Source organism: Channa argus, chromosome 9 (assembly GCF_033026475.1).
Source record: "Channa argus isolate prfri chromosome 9, Channa argus male v1.0, whole genome shotgun sequence".
In the NCBI taxonomy this organism is placed as follows: Eukaryota; Metazoa; Chordata; class Actinopteri; order Anabantiformes; family Channidae; genus Channa; species Channa argus.
In genome coordinates this window covers 40,455-63,480 of record NC_090205.1, presented here as the reverse complement: position 1 = coordinate 63,480, position 23,026 = coordinate 40,455, and the positions used below count along the sequence as shown (strand labels likewise).

Here is a 23,026-nt window from a genome sequence, read left to right as displayed (position 1 = left end):
ATTGTTCTCTAATAAACGGTTGAATCTTTCTCTTTTGTGGCTTTATTGTGAATCCACTTTTAAAACCTAAGAGCAGTGGTTTTCTGTACTTTGTTTTTGTCAATCAATCTCAAATTGACCAAAATCAACCATGAAGCATTTAAATTGCTTTATTCTCCTGTACCACCGAGCTTCATTGTTGTTCAGAAAGTATTGAACCACACAATTAAATATGGGGGCGTGTTTACATAAGTCATCATCTTGTACCTATAAACGATATTTCTGCATGAAAGTCCAGTAAAAACTGATTAAATTTACCAATATTAACCAAAAATGTGCATGAGAGTGGGCAAAGCTAAAAACATGGAGCTGGAAGCAAAGACGAGAAACTGCCAAAGGTTGATTTCCAGTGCAACTTTCATGACTATCAAAGTCAAACTTGTTCTTCTGGAACCTGTTTGTGGACATAAGAAAATTTAGGGCCCTGGATTCCAACACCACTGCAAACATGGGACACCCAGGCTGACATAGACTCATCAACTGACTTCAAAGGAATCCTACTATGATTATTGAAACAAAAACAACTAACTCCACAAGATGAGGGGGGACAAGGAAAAGCACTAATCTGGGTAAAATGTTCTTGTCTGTCTTTTGTGGGCAGGCTCCTGCTGGCTCAGCTACCCAAGCCTAACTTGACACTCTCACCCTGGTGTTGTGGAGTTCTGATAACCACCAGCTTGTGCTCCACAGGGTGTTGATAGTCAGACTAAACATTGATCTGTGTAGTTGGGTTTCCTCCATATTTCTACGAACTATATGTATGGCAAAATCCAAGAAGGCCCCACAGTTCCCTGTGGCATCCTTCTATGTGAACCTGATGTTTTGGTCCAATGCATGAATGCGTTTTGAGAAATGTCCATCTCCTTAGTTGTGATTGTGACCAACGTGTTCCCCATATACCTGAACCAGTGGCAGGGTGTAGCTCCTATTAGGAAGACTGACTACATGGAAGAAGCAGAGCCCTAGGTTATCAAAGGAAGTTCACCCAGTTACTGGTTCAGTCTGAACCTGGTGAGTGAGACACACATCTAATGAAAATCAAAAGCCTGTTTTTTTTTAAAATGAGGTTTGGCAGGTGACCATCGTGTTGACTCCATGCAAATCTTTGACGTAGGAAAGCCAGAACCATTGAGCCAATAAAGAATTGATTTGAGCTTTTAAAAATGTTTTTCTGATCGTAGTCCATATGTTACTTTTTTACAGTCCAGCACAAACCAGGCAATGCTTTAGCGTATCCAAGGTGACAAGGTTATTGTTTGCTTTCATGGGTAAAGTGAGCCCATCAGATGATCCAGTCCATGTCGGAACAGTTCAGTTCCTGTTCAGGTCAAAGATCTCTTGTGTTTCAATGAGGATGAACTCCACAATCTGGTTCTGGTAGACCATGTTTACTGCCATGTTTCCTGCATCCAGCTCAGGCCACATCAGTGTGGGGCCAAACACAATACCAATGCTCTGAGTGGACATTAGGTTCTGTCTGGAAAACTTCAGGAGTCTGAAAAACAGCAACAGAAAAAAATGAGTGAGCTTAAACATTTACTTCACCTTCTGAAACAGTGTCAGGTTACATCAGTGTACACACAATGTACACTATATAGGTGTGATTCAGACATAGCTGTGATGTACGTTGATGCACCTGTGTAGGTGGCTAAACAGCAACTTCATTGTGTCCTGGTTTGGTTTTGGCAGCTGCTGGATCAGTTTTTTCACAGCCTGCATTTTTTGTTTGGATTCTTTGATTTCTGAAACAACAAACACAGAAGTTTAATGTTTAAATACTGAAGTTTTCAGGAACAATGTGGAGCAGCTTCGCAGGAGCAGTTGAGAGTCATGGCCTTGTTAGAGGGCATCACAGTAATGCTGCTAAACAACCTAAACTGCCCAGTGGGTTGTTTGTGTTTTTGTAGTTTGTGTGTATCAATTGACTGGAAGATTAGCTCATTTGTGTTGATGGAAAAACATAGGGACATGATGTGAGTGCAAAGAAACTGAGATTCATCGATTATAACATGTTTGCATAGATATAATCTGATGTGATTATTACGTTTTAGGACTTTTTAGAATGTTTAGAAATGTCACCAAATAGATTTTATCCCTTTGAAATTTGCAGTACTTTCTGGTTATCTGTTCTGTGGATGTATACTCTTCAATGTGCGGTGTGGAGTGAGTGACCAGCGTTCCATTGTCCATTATTCAGGATATGCGGAATGTGACCGCTAATAATAGTTTACATATTTGTCTATTTGTAAAAGCCAGTTTGTAAAAGTCTATATAATGAAATTGAAAAAAAATTGAACTGTTGTCCAATCACATGGTATCATATTGACCTGAACTGTGCTGAATCAGACTGTGGTGAAATGCACACTGGTTGGGCTTGGAATTGTTCCATGGCACATGTGTAATGTATCAAATAGCTCACTGTAAAGTGTATAGAGTTTGTGTACTTCTGTAGCTTTTAAGCTGAAACTAATGAAATATTTCTGGTGGCATAGATTGTAGTGTAATAGTGTAGTGTAGTGTATGAATCTGAATCACCTGATAACAGGATAAACTTTCTGACAAAACTGGAACTGTATTGTGTTTTCACTCACTGACAGCCTCCACAAATGGTTGGAAGAACCTGAAGGGGAATAATGGTTCTGGCAGCTCACGGAAAAACATCTTCAGGGCTCCAGTGACAACATGGATGTCCTCCCACTGGTTGTTGTCTAAGTCCAGGTCCTCCTCTGGAGAGACAGATCAGAACAGAGTGTTTCAGTAATTGTTGTGCTGAGGATGTTGTTTTTGTGGTGAGCTGTTCTAGCATTTTGTTTATCCAATGAACTCATCTGTGTCACATCTAGCAGTGGTTTTATTAGAGCATCAATAATTACTAAAATCCTTTATATATTCTGTACATATTTAGTTGGCTGATATGTCTATGAAGCAGGTTTGACAGAATAAGTGTAAATATAATTTTTTGTAGAAAAGGTAAGCAACAACACTCTAAGCCAATTTAACATTTGTTAGGGACCAGAGTGTTAAATTTATCTTCAAGCATTTTAAAACATATTTAAAACATATTTACAGACAGCACCAGGAGCTCATTAAGAGTTTTTAAAGATTTATTTAAGACATCTTCAGTGTAAAATCTGTGTTTTAGTATTATTTAATGGTTTTCCTCTTCAAATAAAGGGTGTGTTTTAAGTTTCAAAGAAGACTGGTTTGCATTTGACTCACCTTGATCGACAAGGAAGCGAAGTTTCTGGATGGTGGCCAGATTCCCACTGACTCTGTAGATCCCGTCAACCTCAAGTCCTGACAGCCCAAACACAGTTCAAGAACAATAAATCAGAACCAACCAAACTAACCCTAATCGTTGTGAAGTATAAAGGTTTGAACGCACCTCGCTTGTCAACTGCCTCTACACAGACCCGAACAAATTTGGGCACTGTGGTTCCTTCTCGCTGGCAGAGAGTCAAGAGATGGCACCCGAACACTCGATCTGAGACACGTTGCAGCAGGTTTAAGTCAGATTTATCAGTAATGGTCAGTTTTACTGAAATCACTAAAGGGCTCAGAAATAGACTTGTTATACCCAGATTTGATACCATGGTGAGAATTATGGGACGATCCAAATTTACACTTTCTATGTAAATGTAATAGTGCACAAGAAGCATCTATCATACACTCTAAGAGATGATATTTCTTTCATGTGAGCTGCCTCAATACAAACATGAATATTTGCATGGAAAAGAAAAGAGAGTTGAACAACTTAAAGCTGCTAAAGGAAAAATGAGTTCCACTTAAAGATAAAGTAGAAACCTTTGATGAGGCCTTTCTCCTGCAGGGTCTTCATGGATGGACGTCTGATGATGAACTTCTTCAGTCTGTTTTTCACTCCATTCTTGTCTGCACTGTCCGATGCGCTGTGCTTGAGCTTGGAGCTGCCAAACATGTCTGGGAACAAAAGAAGAAATATTTGGTTTCAGCACCACAGGCTTGTAAAACCTGGTGCATAGTTTCTTTGTGTTTCAGTTACAGACCAATGACAGATTCAAAGTCACAAGACAAAGAAAAGTTTCCTGGTGATCTGCAAATATTGCTAATGACATGTAATGTGATCTTTAATGAAGTCAAATTATTGTAAAATACACCCATAATCTGAAGCTGTTTTTAGTGTTTATGCTCACAGTTGCTCCGAGTTGGACCAGTCAGCCTGAGGATCTTACAACAACAGGAAATGTGGATGTTTTTCTACACAAATTTATCATGCACCTTGCAAGTTAATTAATTGTAGGGTCATGTGTACTTTATCCTTTTGGTGACAAAAGACGCTTATCAGGAGAAGTGTTCTCTATTAACTTGACTGATTCATTCATTTGATTCATCAGTGATTAGTTTTAACAGAGTGACCATCTTTCATGATTGATTTGGCGTCCCTTTAACCAGGGCAAAGAAAGTATTGGTAATGTGCATACTTGTTACATTCGTGGATATATTGCTGTTAGACCTATTATCAATTGTCACATTTCTGCATAGATTTTAGCAAGCCTGCAGTCCAGCCAATGGGGTTTAAAACTACCTTGATTTATGAAAAATAATCAGTCTCAATGTCTAGTCAAAACCAGCCTTTCCTCCCAAAAATAGAGACCTGCATTGAGCTGGAGAGGGTCACAGAGGAATCTCAATGACTTTAGATATTCATCAGTCTACAGTTAGCTCTACTGTCTACAAATGGAAACTATTTGATTGACGGCGTGGCTGCTTTGAATAGAAGTGGGCCCAGCCAAGACCACTCTGAAAGCACAGTGTAGCATGTTCAATTAGGTAAAAATGAATCATAGAGTAACAGCTTAAGACTTGAAGGATTCTTCTGAGTTAACATCTCTGTCATTGAATTAACCACACACAAATCATGGCACAGCCATTGTTTTATTAGCAGAGCACAACAGAGGAATCCGTTGCTCTCCAAAAACACCATTGCATCACGTCTGAAGACCACGCTCCACAAGACTACAAGGGAAAATGTCCTGAGGACAGCACTACTCCTGGTGTAAAAACAAAACAACATGTCAACATGAAAAAATCATATCAACAAGTAAGTCCAGTGGAGAGATCATCATGATTCGGGGCTGCTTTGCTGCCTCTCTGCCATCACTCTGTGTATGTGTGTGTAATGGGTGTGTTCAATAAAGACATGAAAGATCATGACTGTGTATTATCAGACTGGTGAAGATCAGATCACAGGAAGCTAGAACACACTTTAATAATCAGCCACTTACTGATGGACCGTCTGTTGACTGGATTGCGTTGTTTGGCACTGGGGGAAGCTGAGCCATACCCAGGTAGGGAACTGTGTCTGGGGAGGTAGTCTGTACTGTTCGACTTTCGCAAAGGGAAACCCCCATCTGCTTTAGTCTGAAGATAAAAAAAGAGTAACAGCAGCTGACAAGATTATATTTTACTAATAATCTGGTCTGAAAATATGATGGACAAATAGATAAACCACACTTATAAAAGTAATGATCAGAAAGCACACAAGTTCTTACTGAAGAGTCGATGGCCTTTTTCACACCATCATACCATTTGTTGGCAGTGGAGTAATTGTCAGTCTGGAGGAGGTACTCACTTCCTGTGTTTGTGGTCACCTGAAGCAGGTGAAAATGATGGATTTAGTGGCATGAAGACTTAGGACAAACATATCTCAACTTGATCAGGCATAGATTACTTCACTCTTGTGTTTCTTCCATTCCAGGCCAAGACCCTTGAACAAGCAGTCTTTAATCAAAGATCAGATTTCCTTCTCTGATGTCAACCAGTTTGGCTTTAGGGGTCAGAATTGTACCTGAACTATCTGCAGCCTTTGACAGCGTAAGCAAGAAGTAGGAGTAAGACTACAGTAGTCATTGCCTTTTACATGTTTCCTAGGTCTCAGCTCTTTGGGCCTCATCTATACCACATCCCTAGGTTGTATCATTTGCTCACATTGTTTTTCCTATGAATTCCATGCAGATCACACATCAGGGACCATTTCTAACCCTAACCCAGCATGGCCAGTGTTTAGTGAAGACAATGAACCCCCATACGTCCAGACTGATGTGAACTCAGTAGTTCAAAGTCAGTAGTGGAAAGTGTTTGGTACCTGGAAGACATTTTTCCTGCTGGACTTCTCTGTTGTCCACTCAATCAGTGCTCCACACAGCTGGACCATGTCTATCTTGCCTCCTGGTTTCTGAAGACACACAAAGGATTTAAATTTAGACACGAAAGATTCACAGAAAATGTTCTGCAGGTTCACAGCATTTCACGTGATTTATTACATCTTTTACTGCAACAGTCAGAAAGTCCAACGATAATGGCATTTGTCATTGTTTATATAAATGTATAAAAAGAACTAGTAAGAAATTGAAGTTAGATGGATCTGGATCAGCAGCATAAAACAGATGGTATAGTCAATAACTTGTTTTGGTTTTTGCTAAAATTGACACTTTAAACTGATGAGCTATTTAGCTACTGCAGGTAATTTCTTAGATGAGTCAGAAGTTTACATACAGATACATTTTTAAGATGCAGACGGTCTCTCTTTCCCAAATGGATCAGACAGGAAATAAGTTAAAGGGCTTTTTTTTACCAGACTAGTTTCTTGTTGTCTGTCTTTGTAAAACAGCAGCTGGTCTGAAGTCAGCACAGTCCACATTGAAGTCCAGTTCTTCCTCTGCTTCTTCCCACTCTCTGAGATTTTGGCCACATTAAGATTTTCACCTTTGAGTTCCACCTTGACACACACACACACACACACACACACACACACACACAAACACACAAACACACACACACACACACACACACACACACACACACAAACACACACACACACACACACTGTATCAAGAGGGTGAGCGGGTTATCCAGTAACTGCAGGTAAGTAGTATGATCTTGTCTATGTGTTGAAGTACCCTCACACAGGATGCTGAACTGGTTGCTCCAGCATATGTGTTCACTGGTGGATTGATATGTACTGTATGTGTGTCTATATATATTTCTACACACTGTTGTATTTCTGTTATCTTTTGTTGGTTTTAGTCAATTAAACGTTTGAATATGGACCACAAAACACAAAAAACATTTTACATACATTTTTAAGCATATTTCAATAATGGTTAATGCAAATTTGCATGTTAAACTGTACTTTCAGCAACAATGGGCTGACAAATCTGTGGCTTTCCACTGATCAGTTTTCTAAATAATCCAGTACAGATGCTCTTAACTTGATCAAATCCATGGACAGTGGACTTCAGATGACTGGAACAAAGTCTTGTGGACTGATGAGTCAAAGTTTGAGGTGTTTGGATCCAAGTGAAGAACATAAGTCAGATGCAGAGCTCATGAAAAGATGATAGATGCCTGTCCAACATCATCAGTGAAGCCTGGAGGGTGAAATGTAATAATCTTGGGATGTTTTTGCAATGACAGAGTGGATGTTCTGTATCATGTTTAAGGCCTCAATCAGCTTGGATACCACTGCATACTGAAGAGGCACGTCATTCCCTGTGGATTATTTCATTTTTCAGCATGACAATGAGCCCAAGCCTTCTTCCTGGTTGTTTTAGAATGATCTGCAGCTGTTGAGATAATCTCAGTAATGACTTGGTCAGTTCTATGATAATGTGCAGCTACAGTATAGCTCAGCTGGTAAGGCAGTCTTCCATGGATCACAGGGTCAGTGGTTCAATTCCCGATTACCTTCATGGCTATGTGTTGAAGTGTCCTCGGGCAAGACACTGAACCCCAAGTTGCTCCTTTTGGGTCAGGTGAGCAACTTGCATGGCAGCCACTGCCATTGGTCTATGAATGGGTAAATGAGTATAAACATTGTAAAGTGGCCATTTACCATTTACCAAGTGTTAATGACCAGATCTGAATCCGATCAAGATGCTGTGAGGAAAGCACTGGCAAACCAGCACAGCAGACATTTGAGATGTTCTTCAGCAGGCCAAGGAAAATGCATCAGTAAAATGCCCAGTGTTTGCTAGGGGCCTTTTATTGGATGACCTTAAACTTTAACATACGCACTAAGTTATTAATGTTATTCAATGGGTGTGTATATGTGTGTTTGGATTGATCCACAAACCTACTTGAAACAAAAAGAAAGTTAATTGAAATGGTAAATGGTCTTCACTTATATAGTGCTTTTCTACCTATTGGAACTCAAAGTGCTTTACACTGCTTCTCATTCACCCATTTGCACTTTCAATCATACACACACTCCGATGAGGGAGCTGCTATGCTGCTGGACAAAACTCACCAGGAGCAACTAAGTTGGGATTTAGTGTCTTACTCAAGGACACTTCAACTTGTGTTGTGACCAGAGGAGCCAGTTAAACACATGTACACACACACACACAAACACACACTATATTGCCAAAAGTATTCGCTCACCCATCCAAGTAAATGAATTCAGGTGCACAAAGCAAGGTCCATAAAGACATGTATGAGTAAGTTTGGTGTGGAAGAATTTGACTGGCCTGCACAGAGTCTTGACCTCAACCAGATAGAACACCTTTGGGATGAATTAGAGCGAAGACTGCGAGCACTGTGTATTATGTATTTCATAAACTTACTCTAAACCTCATGGAAAGCCCTCCCAGAAGAGTTGAAGCTGTTATAGCTGCAAAGGGTGGGCCGACATCATATTAAACCCAATAGATTAAGAATGGGATGTCACTAAAGTAAATATGGGTCTAAAGGCAGGTGAGCGAATACTTTTGGCAATATAGTGTATATATATATATATACACACCCACACCAATCAGGCATAACATTATGACCACCTGTGAAAGGTAATGCAATGTCCCTCTACATATATTATGCATATGTAAAGAATATAAAAAAACTCAAAAAGAATATACATATGAAACAGGAAAACTGATAGGATGGAGATGTACTCTTCTGGGTTTCATGGTGAACTTATGAGCTGTGTACTCACAAATGGTTCCAACACAGCAACGTTGTGCTGAGACTGGTTCCTGCGATGCCGAGAGATCTACGACCAAAAGACCCTATTAGAAATGGATTAAGAAGAGCTGTATGTCAGAGGTCATTTGTGGTTTACGTACAGGTTTCTGAGGAAGGTCAGACTCCTGCAGCACCATGGACTTGGACTGGCTCAGTCGGTCTCCAGAGGTCTGTGAGGTCTTGATGCGCATTTGCACCGCTCCCTGCCCTGCTGTGGTCCGCTGTGGAGGCTGTAGCAGTGGGGGCTGCTTTACATTCTGTAGGTTTGTGATTCTGTGGACAAGCAAAAATTCATAAAAAGTAAAAAAAAAATTTTTGCTCAGTGTTGGAGTCTGTTTCTTTGCACACATTCTTTTTAATCGATTAATGTGTTTCAACATATCTCTGTGCCTATATCCAGCCTGCTGGTTGACCTGTACTTAGCTGTTTTTGAACTAGACTGGGTCACTGGGACAGTTTGCTGGAAGACTGCAACTCAGAATGAATGTTATTATATGATTCATATTTGACACAAGATTCATGGCAAAAACATAATGGCCTGTAGAACTACAGCATGATGGACTATAAACAAAATCAGTATTCTCATTTTTTAAATAAATGACGAAAAACACTTACAAAAAAAACATTTAAATTACATCAAAAATAAATTATTTGTTTCAGTTTTGTGTGTAACAATTCAGTTAAGTTTTACAACAGTGTGACTTTTTCCTGTTTGGCTTCCTGTTTGAAGCGGTAATTGCTTCACCCTGGTTACACAACTTTTGTCCTTCAGCTATCAAGTACAAGGAAAACCTCCAACAAAATACAGAAGTGTAAGAAATGGTCAGAGGTCCAAAATGAATAAATAACAGTGAATAAAAGTAAAGGAACACAAAAAGAGCCCAAATAGAACTGAATAAATAGTTTTAGACACTTGAAGTTGTTTATAAGCTTATCTGAAAACATGAAGATAAAAACAGATACTTTAAGAAAAGTAAGTGGAATTAGTTACAGTGTATCCTGGTCAATATTTCTATATATTTTTTTTTTAGTATTTTTAGTAATATTTAGTATTTGTTTGTCTATACTTTATTTTATTAGACAGGTTTGTATTATAAATGAGATTGTTGATGTCAGTGAGACTTCCCCCTTGTGAATAAAGTGCGAATTCCTAACTTAATGTCCTCCTCACTCCTTATTGATGTCATTATTTCTGTTTAAGTGGGAAAGACTAGTCAGTGTGTTTGTGTGTTATTGTGGGCCACACACTGGACAAGAACCAGAGGGAGTCTGACATCAGAAATACATTTACAGACGAACATGTCCAAGGGAAAGACTTTTGGACAGTATCCAAGTAAAATGACTTTCATACAACTACACCTGTAAATGTAAAGGTTAACATTCAAGGCTCTGCAGCTATGTTTCTTTTCAAACACCAAGAACTTCAGCAGGTGCAGAAGTCCCACTCAGAGCTACAGGAGTTGTTGCAGTGATTGTGTCCAAAGGCTGTGCAACAAAATATTTTTGCAGGTCATTTTACTGTCATTTATATATTTTTTAAATTCATCATGTCATTTCAGAGAGCATAGTAAGTTCTTCTGTGTTTGTGAACAAGACCTTTTTGTGTATTTTTTAAGCTCCTTGGAGTTACCTAAAATCAGACAAGAATAATTGTGAGCTCAGAGTCAAGTTTACCATCATGTGAACACCTACAGGATGTGTCAACATGGAACCATCACAGTGACCTTCTTTGTAAAAAATGAAAACAGGTTTGATGGAGAAGCTAGCAATAAGACCAGGGTATAGAGAGGCTGTCAGGCTATAATAAAGAGAGTCTGAACCCCAATCTTCAGTGAGATTTGAAGTCAAGGAAGTTATTTGAGCAAATGCAGATTTCCTAACGTACTTGCTTGACATTGGAAACACTGAAATAAGCACAGTCATGAAAACAGAGATGATATGAGGGAGTTATAGAAGTAGGAAAGAGATATTTAGCCCTTAAGAGGTCCTACAGACATTTGGGACATTCAGTTTTTTATATTCAAGCCATTTTACCTATTTGGAATGGATATAGCTCAAACTTTACAATTGTTGTCTCAGTTCCTTAAATTAGGTATTTGTCATTATACATACAAGGTGTAAAACAAAATTCTTTCAGATAATCAGATGCAGGGGTAGTCCCAAGCCACTGCGACTGAGTGGCTTGACCTAGTCCCTAAAACACATGTTTTTAGCAGTAGGGAAACCGGAGCACCCAGAGGAAAGGCAAACACGGGGAGAACATGCAAACTCCACACAAGAAGGCCCTGTGCAGCCCGGGGATTGAATGTTCTTGCTGTGAGACAAGAGTGCATTTGATCCTAAGCACAAAAAATGACCAATTGAAAACCATTGAAAATGCCATTTGTGAGCCCACATGTATTTTAACATAAACAAATGCATTCCTTTATGTCAAGATTTCATGTTGGACTACTAGATTTCAATTTGTAATTTTTATATTTGTCCACCAGATGGTGCTACTTTTTCCTATTCAACGCATGCAGCAAAATTTCACAGTTTTTACAGTTTTCTGCAAGGGTGTCTTGCTAATAAAATGATAAGTGTGTGTCACTAGATGATGGTGGTGATGTTAGATTTATAGTGTGTGTGTGTGTGTGTGTGTGTATGTTTGTGTGTATGTGTGTGTGTGTGTGTGTGTGTGTGTGTGTGTGTGTGTGCGTCCAACTTCATAAATGTTTTCTCTTAGAAGGCCATATTTGTTCTAATACAAAAAAAAACTGTGGAGTTATTCAAACATAATGGATAACATTTGATATGTATATTTCAGGCTAAAGTGGTTTCAGAAGATTGACTCATTTAAAGTGGAAAAAATATTATTACATAACATTTTTAGTAAGGTGACAGTATTTGTCTTTAGGATCAAATCTGGATTTTTAAGGACCTCTTAAGGGTTAAATTCGTAAAAGTTAGGAGATTTTTGGTCCCAGTGCAGTAGAAGAAGATGTAACATGAACTGAAAAATGAAAGTGTACAAATGTAAGTACTTAATGGAGAAATTCAAACATTGTATGAATCACCTAAGGAAAGTGATTAAAAGCGATGGACATGATCACACAACCACAGTGATATAAATGTTAGACAAGACTAAACAATAATTAAATGCCCCTAATTTGATATCAGAGTCAAACTGCCTCAGTTCTCTCAGTTGGCATGAGATTAAAGAACTGTACAGCTTCTGTATAACAGCCGTCATCACTCTCACCCTGAAACAGCACGATGACAAAAAGCTTCAGTGACAGGAAACAAGATTCAACTCTCCAAACAGCGGAAGCTGGACCTCAGTCATGCAGAAAGTCTCATTTTCACCTCTTCACATTAACATTACTATATATATTGTCTTAACCTCAACTTGACAATCAAGTTTCAACCTGAAGTTATGAAGTATTTTTGTAAAATATGCAGGAAACAAATAATTTCACTTTGGAATATGTACTGCAACAAATGTCATTGTTCTTCACCCAAAGGATGTAAGTGTGTGTAGGTGTAGAGCAACAAACAAATCCACATAAACGCTTCAAGAAGTATAGGAAGTCGCAATCCAACACCAATAAGATAAGACCATGATAAACCAGAGAGAAAAGTTACTGTGATCTTACCTCGTACCCGCCATCTCTCTGCCAGTGATCATCAAAAAATAGACGAGGCCTGACTGTAAGAGGAAGTAAGAGTCATCACGTGGTTTCTTCGAACCTGCTGCCTGTTACAGTGCAACTGCTGCAGCTGTTTATTTCCTGGAAAAAAACAGCCTGATCAGTTTGTCACAGTGTTTGTGCATTAGGATCATTCTTCTGTCTACACACTGTCCCCGTTAGATTATGTATGTGATTAATTTAAAGCTTTCAGACAGTTTTCACCCGTTCTGAGAAAGAAGCCCAGTGTTTCAGTGTTTCTTCTTAATGTAAATCTCACTTCTTTGAATAGTAAAAACAAGGAAATGAAGATTGTGTGGATCATCCATTATACCATTGCTGCCTTAATAAATAATAATGCCTTAATAAACCTAACAAGATAAAATATGTAGCAATATACGCAGAGACACAGACACGATTAACTACTAATGTTTACATTTCATGTGATATTTTTGGAAGGAACTCAAAGATAAATAGAATTAATTTCCAGTATGTCTGTCTGTTTATGTGGAACAGTGATTAGTGATAGTGGACTGCAGAGCGGTGTAACTTATTAACCACACTTTGCTAGGCCAACAACAATTGCCTTGGAGGATCAGAAAGTAGTGTAAGGCATGGTTGTGCACGGTCCCTCAGTGACATTGATTGACACTCTAGGATTTTTATAGTCGTCTACAATATGTTTTGTTCAATGTATTAATCCATTGTTTTTCTAGGAATTTTACTTCCCTTATGGACTAGAATCCATTACTTTGTAGGCCTGTAATGCTGAAGTGGGAGAGGCCACATTATAGAAAATGAGTTATAAAATTTTGGTTTGGACCTATTTTAACTCAAACTAAAATTCTAACAAATCAACTGTGATGTTTAACGTCACCCTTTGCAAGCTTTAAAAGTTTTAAAACTTGTAAATTAATTAATATGACCCGTTGGTTTTGATGTTGTGAAGGACAGGGAAGAACACATCCTCCGACCAATGTGCAGTTACACAGCCACATACACAGCAAGCTGGGATATATTATGTGTCCTACCACCTGTCCATAATAGCCTAATGTTTTTCCTGGCTGACCTCTGTCCACCACAACATTAGAAAGATTAGGTTCACTGAGCATTGTGGCCAATTAGTCTATAAGGCAGGGCTGAACAATATACTGTATGTCCACCAGATGTGAACTGTGTACTACTATGTAAATGGTCTGCACTTGTATAGCGCTTTTCTAACTATTGGCACTCAAAGAACTTTACACTGCTTCTCATTCACCCATTCTCACTCACAATCACACACCAATGGGGGAGCTGTTAAGCAGCTGGCCAACACTCACCAGGAGCAACTAAGTTGGGGTCCAGTGTCTTGCTCAAGAACACTTTGACATGTGGCGGAGGAGGAGCCGGGGATTGAACCAACAACTGCAAGATTTGTGGACAATAGCTCTACCTTTCTGCACCACAGTCGCCACATGATGTGCCAATGATGCACTCAAATCACTAAAATTTTTGTAGGAATTCTCCTTTCACGCCATTGTTGATGGTAAGCAAAGTGCACACATATTATTACACTGGCCAAGAACTTAATTCAATATTCATGTGTAAACTTTTCAAAACCGAGATTTACATAATGTCTTTTGTTAAACACTGTTAAGACTTAGGCTAGCACCCCCTCAGTTTACAGCTTCAAGCTTTAGTAGCCATGGGCTAAGAGTCAGGGAAAAACCACCATGAAGACATTTCTTTTGCAATGAAATCTTCAAAAATTCTTTTGTAGGCAATCTGTGAACTGCAGATATTGATTGCACAATTTTGCCAAAAAATATGGGAAAAGTATTTCACATACCTACCAGCTTAAACCTCACTAGAATGATAACCAAGATGAATCAATTAAGAAACAGCAGGACAATCAAAGGACTAGAAAAATTAAAACAAAAGCAATAAATTGGTAACAAAGTCAATAGCAATGTACTGCAACCGCAAGGGGGCACAAGCCAGTGTCTTCTTGTGCCAGTCCCAAATCTGGATAAATGCAGAGGGTTGTGGCAGGAAGGGTATCTGACGTAAAACACATGCCAAATTAAACATGCGAATCGTGACAATGACTTCCATACCGGATCGGTTGGGGCCCGGCTTAACGACTGCCACCGGTGCTGTTGACCTACAGGGTACCGGTGGAAATTGGACTACTGTTGGTCGAAGAGGAAGAAGGAGAGGAGGAAGGTGTGTTCGTAGGCAGAGAGAGAAGACGAAAGCTAAGAATGTAGGACTGACAGTAGGGACTTTGAATGTTGGTACTGTGACAGGGAAGGCTAGAGAGTTGATTGACATGATGCAGAGAATGAAGGTGGACATACTGTGTGTCCAGGAGACCAGGTGGAAAGGTAGCAAGGCTAGAAGCTTAGGAGCAGGGTTCAAGTTGTTCTACCATGGGTCAGATAGGAGGAGAAATGGAGTAGGAGTTATCCTAAAAGAGGAGTTTGTGAGGAATGTTCTAGAGGTGAAAAGAGAATCAGACAGGTTGATGAGTCTGAAGCTGGAAATTGAAGGGGTGATGTTCAATGTTGTGAGTGGTTATGCCCCACAGGTAGGATGTGAGTTAGAAGAGAAGGAGAAATTCTGGAGTGAGTTAGATGAAGTGATGCAGAGCATCCCCAGAGGTGAGAGAGTGGTCATTGGTGCATATTTCAATGGGCATGTAGGTGAAGGGAACAGAGGTGATGAGACTGTTATGGGCAGGTTTGGTATTCAGGACAGGAACGCAGAAGGACAGATGGTGGTAGACTTTGCAAAGAGGATGGAAATGGCTGTAGTGAACACATTCTTCCAGAAGAGGCAGGAACATAGGGTAACGTACAAGAGCGCAGGTAGAAGCACTCAGGTGGACGACATCTTGTGTAGACGTTGTAATCTCAAAGAAATCAGTGACAGACAACCATACAACACAGTATGGTGGTGTGTAAAATGATGCTGGTGGTGAGGAAGATGAAGAGGACAAAGGCAGAGCAGAGGACGAAGTGGTGGAAGTTGAAAAAGGAAGAATGTCGTGTAGTTTTCAGGGAGGAGCTGAGACAGACTTTGGGTTGTTTGGAGGTGCTTCCAGATGACCGGACCACTACAGCTAATTTGTTAAGGGAGACAGGTAGGAGGGTACACGGTGTGTCATCTGGAAAGAGGAAAGTGGACAAGGAGACTTGGTGGTGGAATGAGGAAGTTCAGGAGTGTATACAGGGAAAGAGGTCAGCTAAGAAGAAGTGGGACACAGAGAACTGAAGAGAGTAGACAGGAGTACAGGGAGATGCAGCGTAAGGTGAAGGCATAGGTGGCAAAGGCCAAACAAAGAGCATATGAGGACTTGTATGCTAGTTTGGACACTAAAGAGGGAGAGGTGGATTTGTACAGGTTAGCCAGACAAAGAGATAGAGATGGGAAGGATGTGCAGCAGGTTAGGGTGATTAAAGATAAGGATGGAAATGTATTGACAGGTGCCAGGAGTGTGATAGGAAGATGGAAGGAGTACTTTGATGAATGAGGAAAATGAAAGGGAACGAAGAATAGAAGAGGTGACTGGTGTGGAGCATGAAGTAGCAAACATTAGTAAGAGTGAAGTAAGGAGGACGTTGAAAAGGATGAAGAGTGGAAAGGCAGTTGGTCCTGATGACATACCTGTGGAGGTATAAAAGTGTCTAGGAGAGATGGCAGTAGAGTTTCTGACTAGGTTGTTTAACAAGATCTTGGAATGTGAAAGGATGCCCGAGGACTGGTGGAGAAGTGTACTGGTGCCAATTTTTAAGAACAAGGGAGTACAGAGCTGGGGCAACTACAGAGGAATAAAGCTGATGACCCACACGGTGAAGTTGTGGGAAAGAGTAGTGGAAGTTAGGCTAATGGCAGATGTGAGCATTTGTGAACAGCAATATGGTTTCATGCCTAGAAAGTGTACAACAGATGCAGTATTTGCTTTGAGGATGCTGATGGAGAAGTACAGAGAGAGTCATAGGGATTTGCATTGTGTCTTTGTAGATTTAGAGAAACCGTATGACAGGGTGCTGAGAGAGGAGCTGTGGTATTGTATGAGGACGTCTGGAGTGGCAGAGAAGTATGTTAGAGTGGTGCAGGACATGTATGAGAGCTGTAAGACCGTGGTGAGGTGAGCTGTAAGTGTGACAAAGGAGTTCAAGGTGGAGATGGGTCTGCATCAAGGATCGGCTCTGAGCCCCTTCTTGTTTGCTCTGGTGATGGACAGGCTGACAGATGAGGTTAGACAGGAATCTCTATGGACTATTATGTCTGCAGATGACATTGTGATTAGTAGTGAGAGCAGAGAGCAGGTGGAGGAAAATCTAGAGGGGTGGAGGTCTGCTCTGGAAAACAGAGGAATGAAGCTTAGCCGCAGTAAAACAGAATACATGTGTGTAAATGAGAGGGACCCAGGTGGAACGGTGAGGTTACTGGGAGCAGAGGTGAAGAAGGTGCAGGACTTTAAGTACTTAGGGTCAACGGTTCAGAGCAATGGAGAGTGTGGCGAAGAGGTGAGTGCAAGCAGTTTGGAATGGGTGGAGAAAACTGTCAGGTGTGTTGTGTGACAAAAGAGTATCAGCAAGAATGAAAGGAAAGGTGTTTTTAACCTTGTTCGGGTTAGAGACAGTGGCACTGAAGAAAAGACAGGAGGCAGAGCTGGAGGTAGCAAAGCTTAAGATGTTGAGGTTCTCTTTGGGAGTGATGAGAATGGACAGGATCAGGAATGAGTACATCAGAGGGACAGCTCATGTTAGATGTTTCGGAGATAAAGTCAGAGAGGCCAGATTGAGGTGGTTTGGACATGTTCAGAGGAAAACTGTGAATATATCGGTAGAAGGATGCTGAGTTTGGAGCTGTCAGGCATGAGGTCTAGAGGAAGACCAAAGAGGAGATTTATGGATGTAGTGAGAGAGGACATGAAGTTAGTTGGTGTGAGTGAAGAGGATGCAGAGGACAGGGTTAGATGGAGGCACATGATTCGCTGTGGCGACCCCTGAAAGGGAACAGCTGAAAGGAAAAGAAGAAGAAAGTCAATGTAGATCAACAAACGTATTTTAAATTGGTGCCCTGTTCTTTAGAGAGGTAATGATTTGAGAGATCAGGAGTGTCAGAAATGTTGTTGTATCCTGAATCTGTTCATCATTATCACAAACCACAACCAACACCACAACACAGTGTCACTGTAAGGATATACACTGTTTTCACTATGACACCTTTGACATTATGGCTGTGAATTGCATCTTCCAATCATTTGCTTTATGTTCAGTGTAAGAGCAGCACCATAGTAAGCATAGGCCTTAAAAGAAAAACCTAATTTCCATTCACATACATGTACATGCGTGACATGTGACATGCCTGAAATGTAAATACAACAGTGTTTTGTTAGTTGGTTTGATACAAGAGGCCTTATATGAAGGGGGAAGAGACTGATACCTTTAAAACATGTTTAGAGGAAGCCTAATGCTGCATAAAAATGGCACTGTCAGTAAAGAACTGATGACTGAGGTGCAATTGATCTGCAGTTGTCAGTTTTCCTTGAAACAATAACACTGAGCCCTTGCCAGAGGATCATCAGTAGTTATGGTTTACTGAATTGTGTACACAGCAGAACAGTGTTGTGAATGCAGGGTGATGAAGCTAATCCTGAAAAAGAAATACAAAGTTGTAATATGTTGCAATTTAAAGCAAAACATGTTAAAAAAAATTAAACAATAATGATAATAATAATAATAATATTTCTTAAATAAGAAATATTTTTCTCAAGTGCCAATTCAAAATTATGTACAGCCCTGAGAATCTCCACAGCAAAGTTGAGGGGTCACAGTGGAGGAAGACTTGAAGGAAAACATTTTATGTTATACTTTGCACTACAACATACAAGACAGAAAATGTTGCACACAGTTGAACATTTACTTCAACAAGTGTAATTCTTTACACACCTGAACAGTGTAGACCACTGGTTGTACAGGTGGTAATAAGGACATATGAACTCAACCTGACAAGAGAAAACAGGAAGTTGTAATGTTGTACTAATGTGAAGTGTGTGAAACAAAACCACTACAAAATGTGAATTTCCCATTGGGATGAATAAAGACTGGCAGCAGAACCTAATACAAACTAATAAACCCAATGGATTGAATGAAGTTTAAGGAGAATCTGCAGGTGATTATTTTTGGTGCAGATTTAAGCCAGAGACGTAAATTGTGGAAAGCTGAGTAAGCCTGGTCCAGTCTACCATCGATGGTATTCTGGACCCTCCTTCTTTTTCAAAACTGAAACACTGTTAGTAATTTTCATAGAAGTGGAGGGAGAGAGCCTCCAAGCCCATGCTATACACTCTTCCGTTTGGACAGTCCCCTTTTTAAGCTTATATCTTTCCTCACCCTTAACCCCTAACCCTAATCACTCCGTCTTCGTGCTTAATCCCAACCAGTTGGAACCCACCAAGCGCGGACAGAAACACTCTTCTGGAAAAGGCTGAAAATCCTCCTCCCATCAGGGACATCCAAACGTCTACCAGCTCAACAAACAGCTGTCTCAGGGCCTCCTGGGGGCTGTCTTTAATCTTAAGCTTAACTCAAGAAAACATACCTCAACTTAAAGTCTATCTGACTCCAAATTAAAATAGACTCTCCATACAGCTGTCTCAGGGCCTCCTGGGGGCTGTCGTTAAACTTAACCACTGCAATTAGGGAATCGTCTTCACCGCGACAAAAATCTATCAGACTGCAAAAAAATCTCTCTCTCCATACAGCTGTCTTAGGGCCTCCTGGGGGCTGTCTTTAATTTTAATCTCAACCCAAAAAAATTTAAGTATTGTGAGGATGGAGTGATGTGCCCTCAACCATAATACAATGCCTGGATGGATTTTCTTCTCCTGTTTGACCTCCAACCACTGGAAATGGAAAAAAAAACAGGAAGTGAAACATCCCCGCTAAGACGCGGGTAACACCGCCCTTTTTTTAATTTTTACACAATTTCCCTATTTTCCTAAAGTTTCCCCAAGTCCAATACCCATGATATTGGTATCAAAAGACTTTTCTCAACCTCCCCTTTCTATTGATACCTATTTCACCCGTCAAGAAACAACTTAAAAAGATCGTGAATTGACAACATGAGCAAGAATGGTGCCCAAAAATGCAGGCTACCCAACCAAACACCTTGTGAAATCACCTTCACACTGTTCCTCAGATGCCTATATGGGACTGCCAGGAGCTCCAACAACCTCAAGCATCATCCAAGCTCCAGCTCCAGCTCCAGCTCCTTGACTGGTGAGAAGACTGTTAAACTTAATTATAGCCTAGCTTTGGGTAGGCAGACGGCCATTTAATTTAGACGGGAGCCTGGTTGAAGTCGTGGGGGCTTCTAGATTAGCTGGGGGTATGCTCCACCACCAGGAATACTCCTCGGGTTGGTTACTATAGGATGCGTTGTTAGAATGGGTGTTACCACCGCAAGATTACTAAAGGCTGGGGTAATCTTGCGGTGTTAACCAGCCTGAGGTCCACTGAGGCTTCCTTCCTCTAGGGTATGATGGAACGGCAGTCACTGCCTATCCTGGTAGTCCTCTGGGGGAAACACTCTGGGACAAGGATGGGGTGATCTTCCTGGGGGCCTGGAAGGCAGCAGCTCACTGCAGCTGGTCCTGGTCCCCCTGGGTGCCCCCCTCTTCCCCTAGAATCAGTAGAATGGGCACGGGGAATACCCCATTATTCCCTTGGGAGACCTGGGAAGGCCGCAGCTCGTTGCGGCTGCTCCTGGTCCTCCCTCAGAGGTGCTCAGGGAGGGGGTGGGTGAACATTTAGGTCAAGCCGGGAAGGCAGCAGCTCGCTGCGGCTGGTCCTGGAGCTCCCTGGATGTTTACTCCACCTCCATTTTACTGAAAGAAAAAGAGCAGGAGGAAGAAGAAGAGACCCAACTTCTTAATCTTTGCCTAGGCAGATTGGAGTAACCTAACGCTGCCAACAACCAATTTGTTAACCTGAGCAAGGTGCGACTGAGCGGTGCTCCACTTGGACACCGCACAGAATACAGGGAACCACAGCTTCAGGAATCCTAAACCAGGTCAGATCTTGTGGACAACAACAGATATGAAATTTTACATGCCATCTTATCTTGTCAAAATTATTCTTCTAAATGCCACAGTTTAAGAACTGTTAAACCTATCCTCCATCCCCTAGTCCAGGGTTAGGGTTAGAAGTTAAAAAAAATAAAAGCTAAAAGAGGATTAGGGTAAGGGAGTTAAGAATTAGGAAAAATAAAAGCTTAAAAGAGGGACTGACCAAACTAACAAGTCCATAGCATGGGCCCGCAGGCCCTCTCCCTCCAATTGCCAACGGTGAGACAGTTTTTTGAAAAAAAAGGGAAAAGAGGTCCAGAATACCATTAGCCTTCCACAACTCACAAGTCTCTGGCTTAAATCTGCACCAAAACCCATCATCATCTGCAGATCTTCCTTAAATTTCATTCAATACATTGGGTTTATTAGTTTGTAATTTTTTAATTCAACATGTTTCTGCTGCCAGTCTTTGAGCTGGTTGTTAGGGTTGTTAGGGTTAGGGTTAGGGTTAGGGGGTTAGGGTTAGGGTAGGGTTAGGGTTAGGACCAAATAGAAAAAAGACCAAAATTAGGGTTCGTGGCACTGGCCATGAGACTGTCCCTGATTCCCAGAGTGTGTCCCTCCCCCCAGACATAGGGTTAGGGTTAGGGTTAGGGGGGTTAGGGTTAGGGTTAGGGTTAGGACCAAATAGAAAAAAGACCCAAATTAGGGTTCGTGGCACTGGCCATGAGACTGTCCCTGATTCCCAGAGTGTGTCCCTCCCCCCAGACATCCCTGATCCCAAGTTTTGGGTTCCCCCTCCCTGAGAAAAAAAATAACAACAAAAAGGAAAATAAAAAATTAAATTAGGCTAGGGTTAGGGGTTAGGGTTAGGGTTAGGGTTAGGGTTAGGACCAAATAGAAAAAAGACCCAAATTAGGGTTCGTGGCACTGGCCATGAGACTGTCCCTGATTCCCAGAGTGTGTCCCTCCCCCCAGACATCCCTGATCCCAAGTTTTGGGTTCCCCCTCCCTGAGAAAAAAAATAAATAACAACAAATAAAAAATTAAATTAGGCTATTATCCAACACACCTTTAAAAAAAATAAAAACAAAAACAAAATAAACAATTAGGCTTCGAACACGGAATCCGGACAAATATTCATTTTAAATTGAAATTGGCATTTTGGCCTAAGCATGCTTGGGTTATTTTGCTCATGCCTCTGTTGCAACGTTTCGGAGGATGTTTCTCCTTCATCAGGCTGAGGCTGAGCTGCACTTCTGTGCCTCTGGGTCCCTGCTTTTATACGGTAGGTGGGTGGAGTCTTTTTGGACTTCCTTTTTTCTGTTTTTCACATTCCCAGTTTTGTCTAATTTGACTTTCTTTTCAGGTTTACAAGGTAAGTGGGTGGAGTCTTTTTGGACTTCCTTTTTACTTTTACACATTCCCAGTTTTGTCTGATTTTGACTTAATTTTTATTGTTTTTTGTCCCTTTTGCCTTTGTTTGTGCCTGTCAAATAAAATTGAATTTCAAAAGGTGTGTTGTTTCCTGTTTGTTTTTTCGGTTGGCCTTTGTTATTTATTAATAAAGCCTACCCGAGAGGGTTAGGGTTAGGCGATGGCCCCCCGAGATGGTTAGGGTTAGGGTTAGGGCCTTAGGGTCAGGGCAAAGGTCAGGACTCCTCGCTCAGGACTTCCACACAGCGGGTACGAGTGGAGGTCAGGACACACCCCAGGAACTTCCACGCAGCGGGAAACAGTTCAGGCACGGGCGGGTTAGGACCAAATAGAAAAAAGACCCAAATTAGGGTTCGTGGCACTGGCCATGAGACTGTCCCTGATTCCCAGAGTGTGTCCCTCCCCCCAGACATCCCTGATCCCAAGTTTTGGGTTCCCCCTCCCTGAGAAAAAAAATAAATAACAACAAATAAAAAATTAAATTAGGCTATTATCCAACACACCTTTAAAAAAAATAAAAACAAAAACAAAATAAACAATTAGGCTTCGAACACGGAATCCGGACAAATATTCATTTTAAATTGAAATTGGCCTTTTGGCCTAAGCATGCTTGGGTTATTTTGCTCATGCCTCTGTTGCAACGTTTCGGAGGATGTTTCTCCTTCATCAGGCTGAGGCTGAGCTGCACTTCTGTGCCTCTGGGTCCCTGCTTTTATACGGTAGGTGGGTGGAGTCTTTTTGGACTTCCTTTTTTCTGTTTTTCACATTCCCAGTTTTGTCTAATTTGACTTTCTTTTCAGGTTTACAAGGTAAGTGGGTG

General features: G+C 40.9%; 1 protein-coding gene across 2 annotated transcripts; it reads right to left on the bottom strand.

Moving 5' to 3' along the window:
• Nucleotides 1-133: 133 nt before the first annotated feature.
• On the bottom strand, nt 134-12,775 carry arhgap15 (Rho GTPase activating protein 15). Of its 2 annotated transcripts, XM_067515062.1 has the most exons (13): nt 12,672-12,775; nt 9,138-9,309; nt 9,008-9,064; nt 6,653-6,796; nt 6,164-6,253; nt 5,571-5,669; nt 5,304-5,439; nt 3,844-3,978; nt 3,425-3,523; nt 3,259-3,336; nt 2,631-2,765; nt 1,676-1,781; nt 134-1,534 (listed from the first exon to the last, which is right to left on the bottom strand). In XM_067515062.1, exons 1-13 carry the CDS (start codon nt 12,701-12,703, stop codon nt 1,351-1,353), a joined length of 1,467 nt encoding a protein of 488 aa, XP_067371163.1. In that variant the 5' UTR covers nt 12,704-12,775; the 3' UTR covers nt 134-1,350. The 2 variants fall into 2 exon arrangements, with proteins under 2 accessions (XP_067371163.1, XP_067371164.1); XM_067515063.1 differs by lacking the exon at nt 9,008-9,064.
• Nucleotides 12,776-23,026: the final 10,251 nt, after the last annotated feature.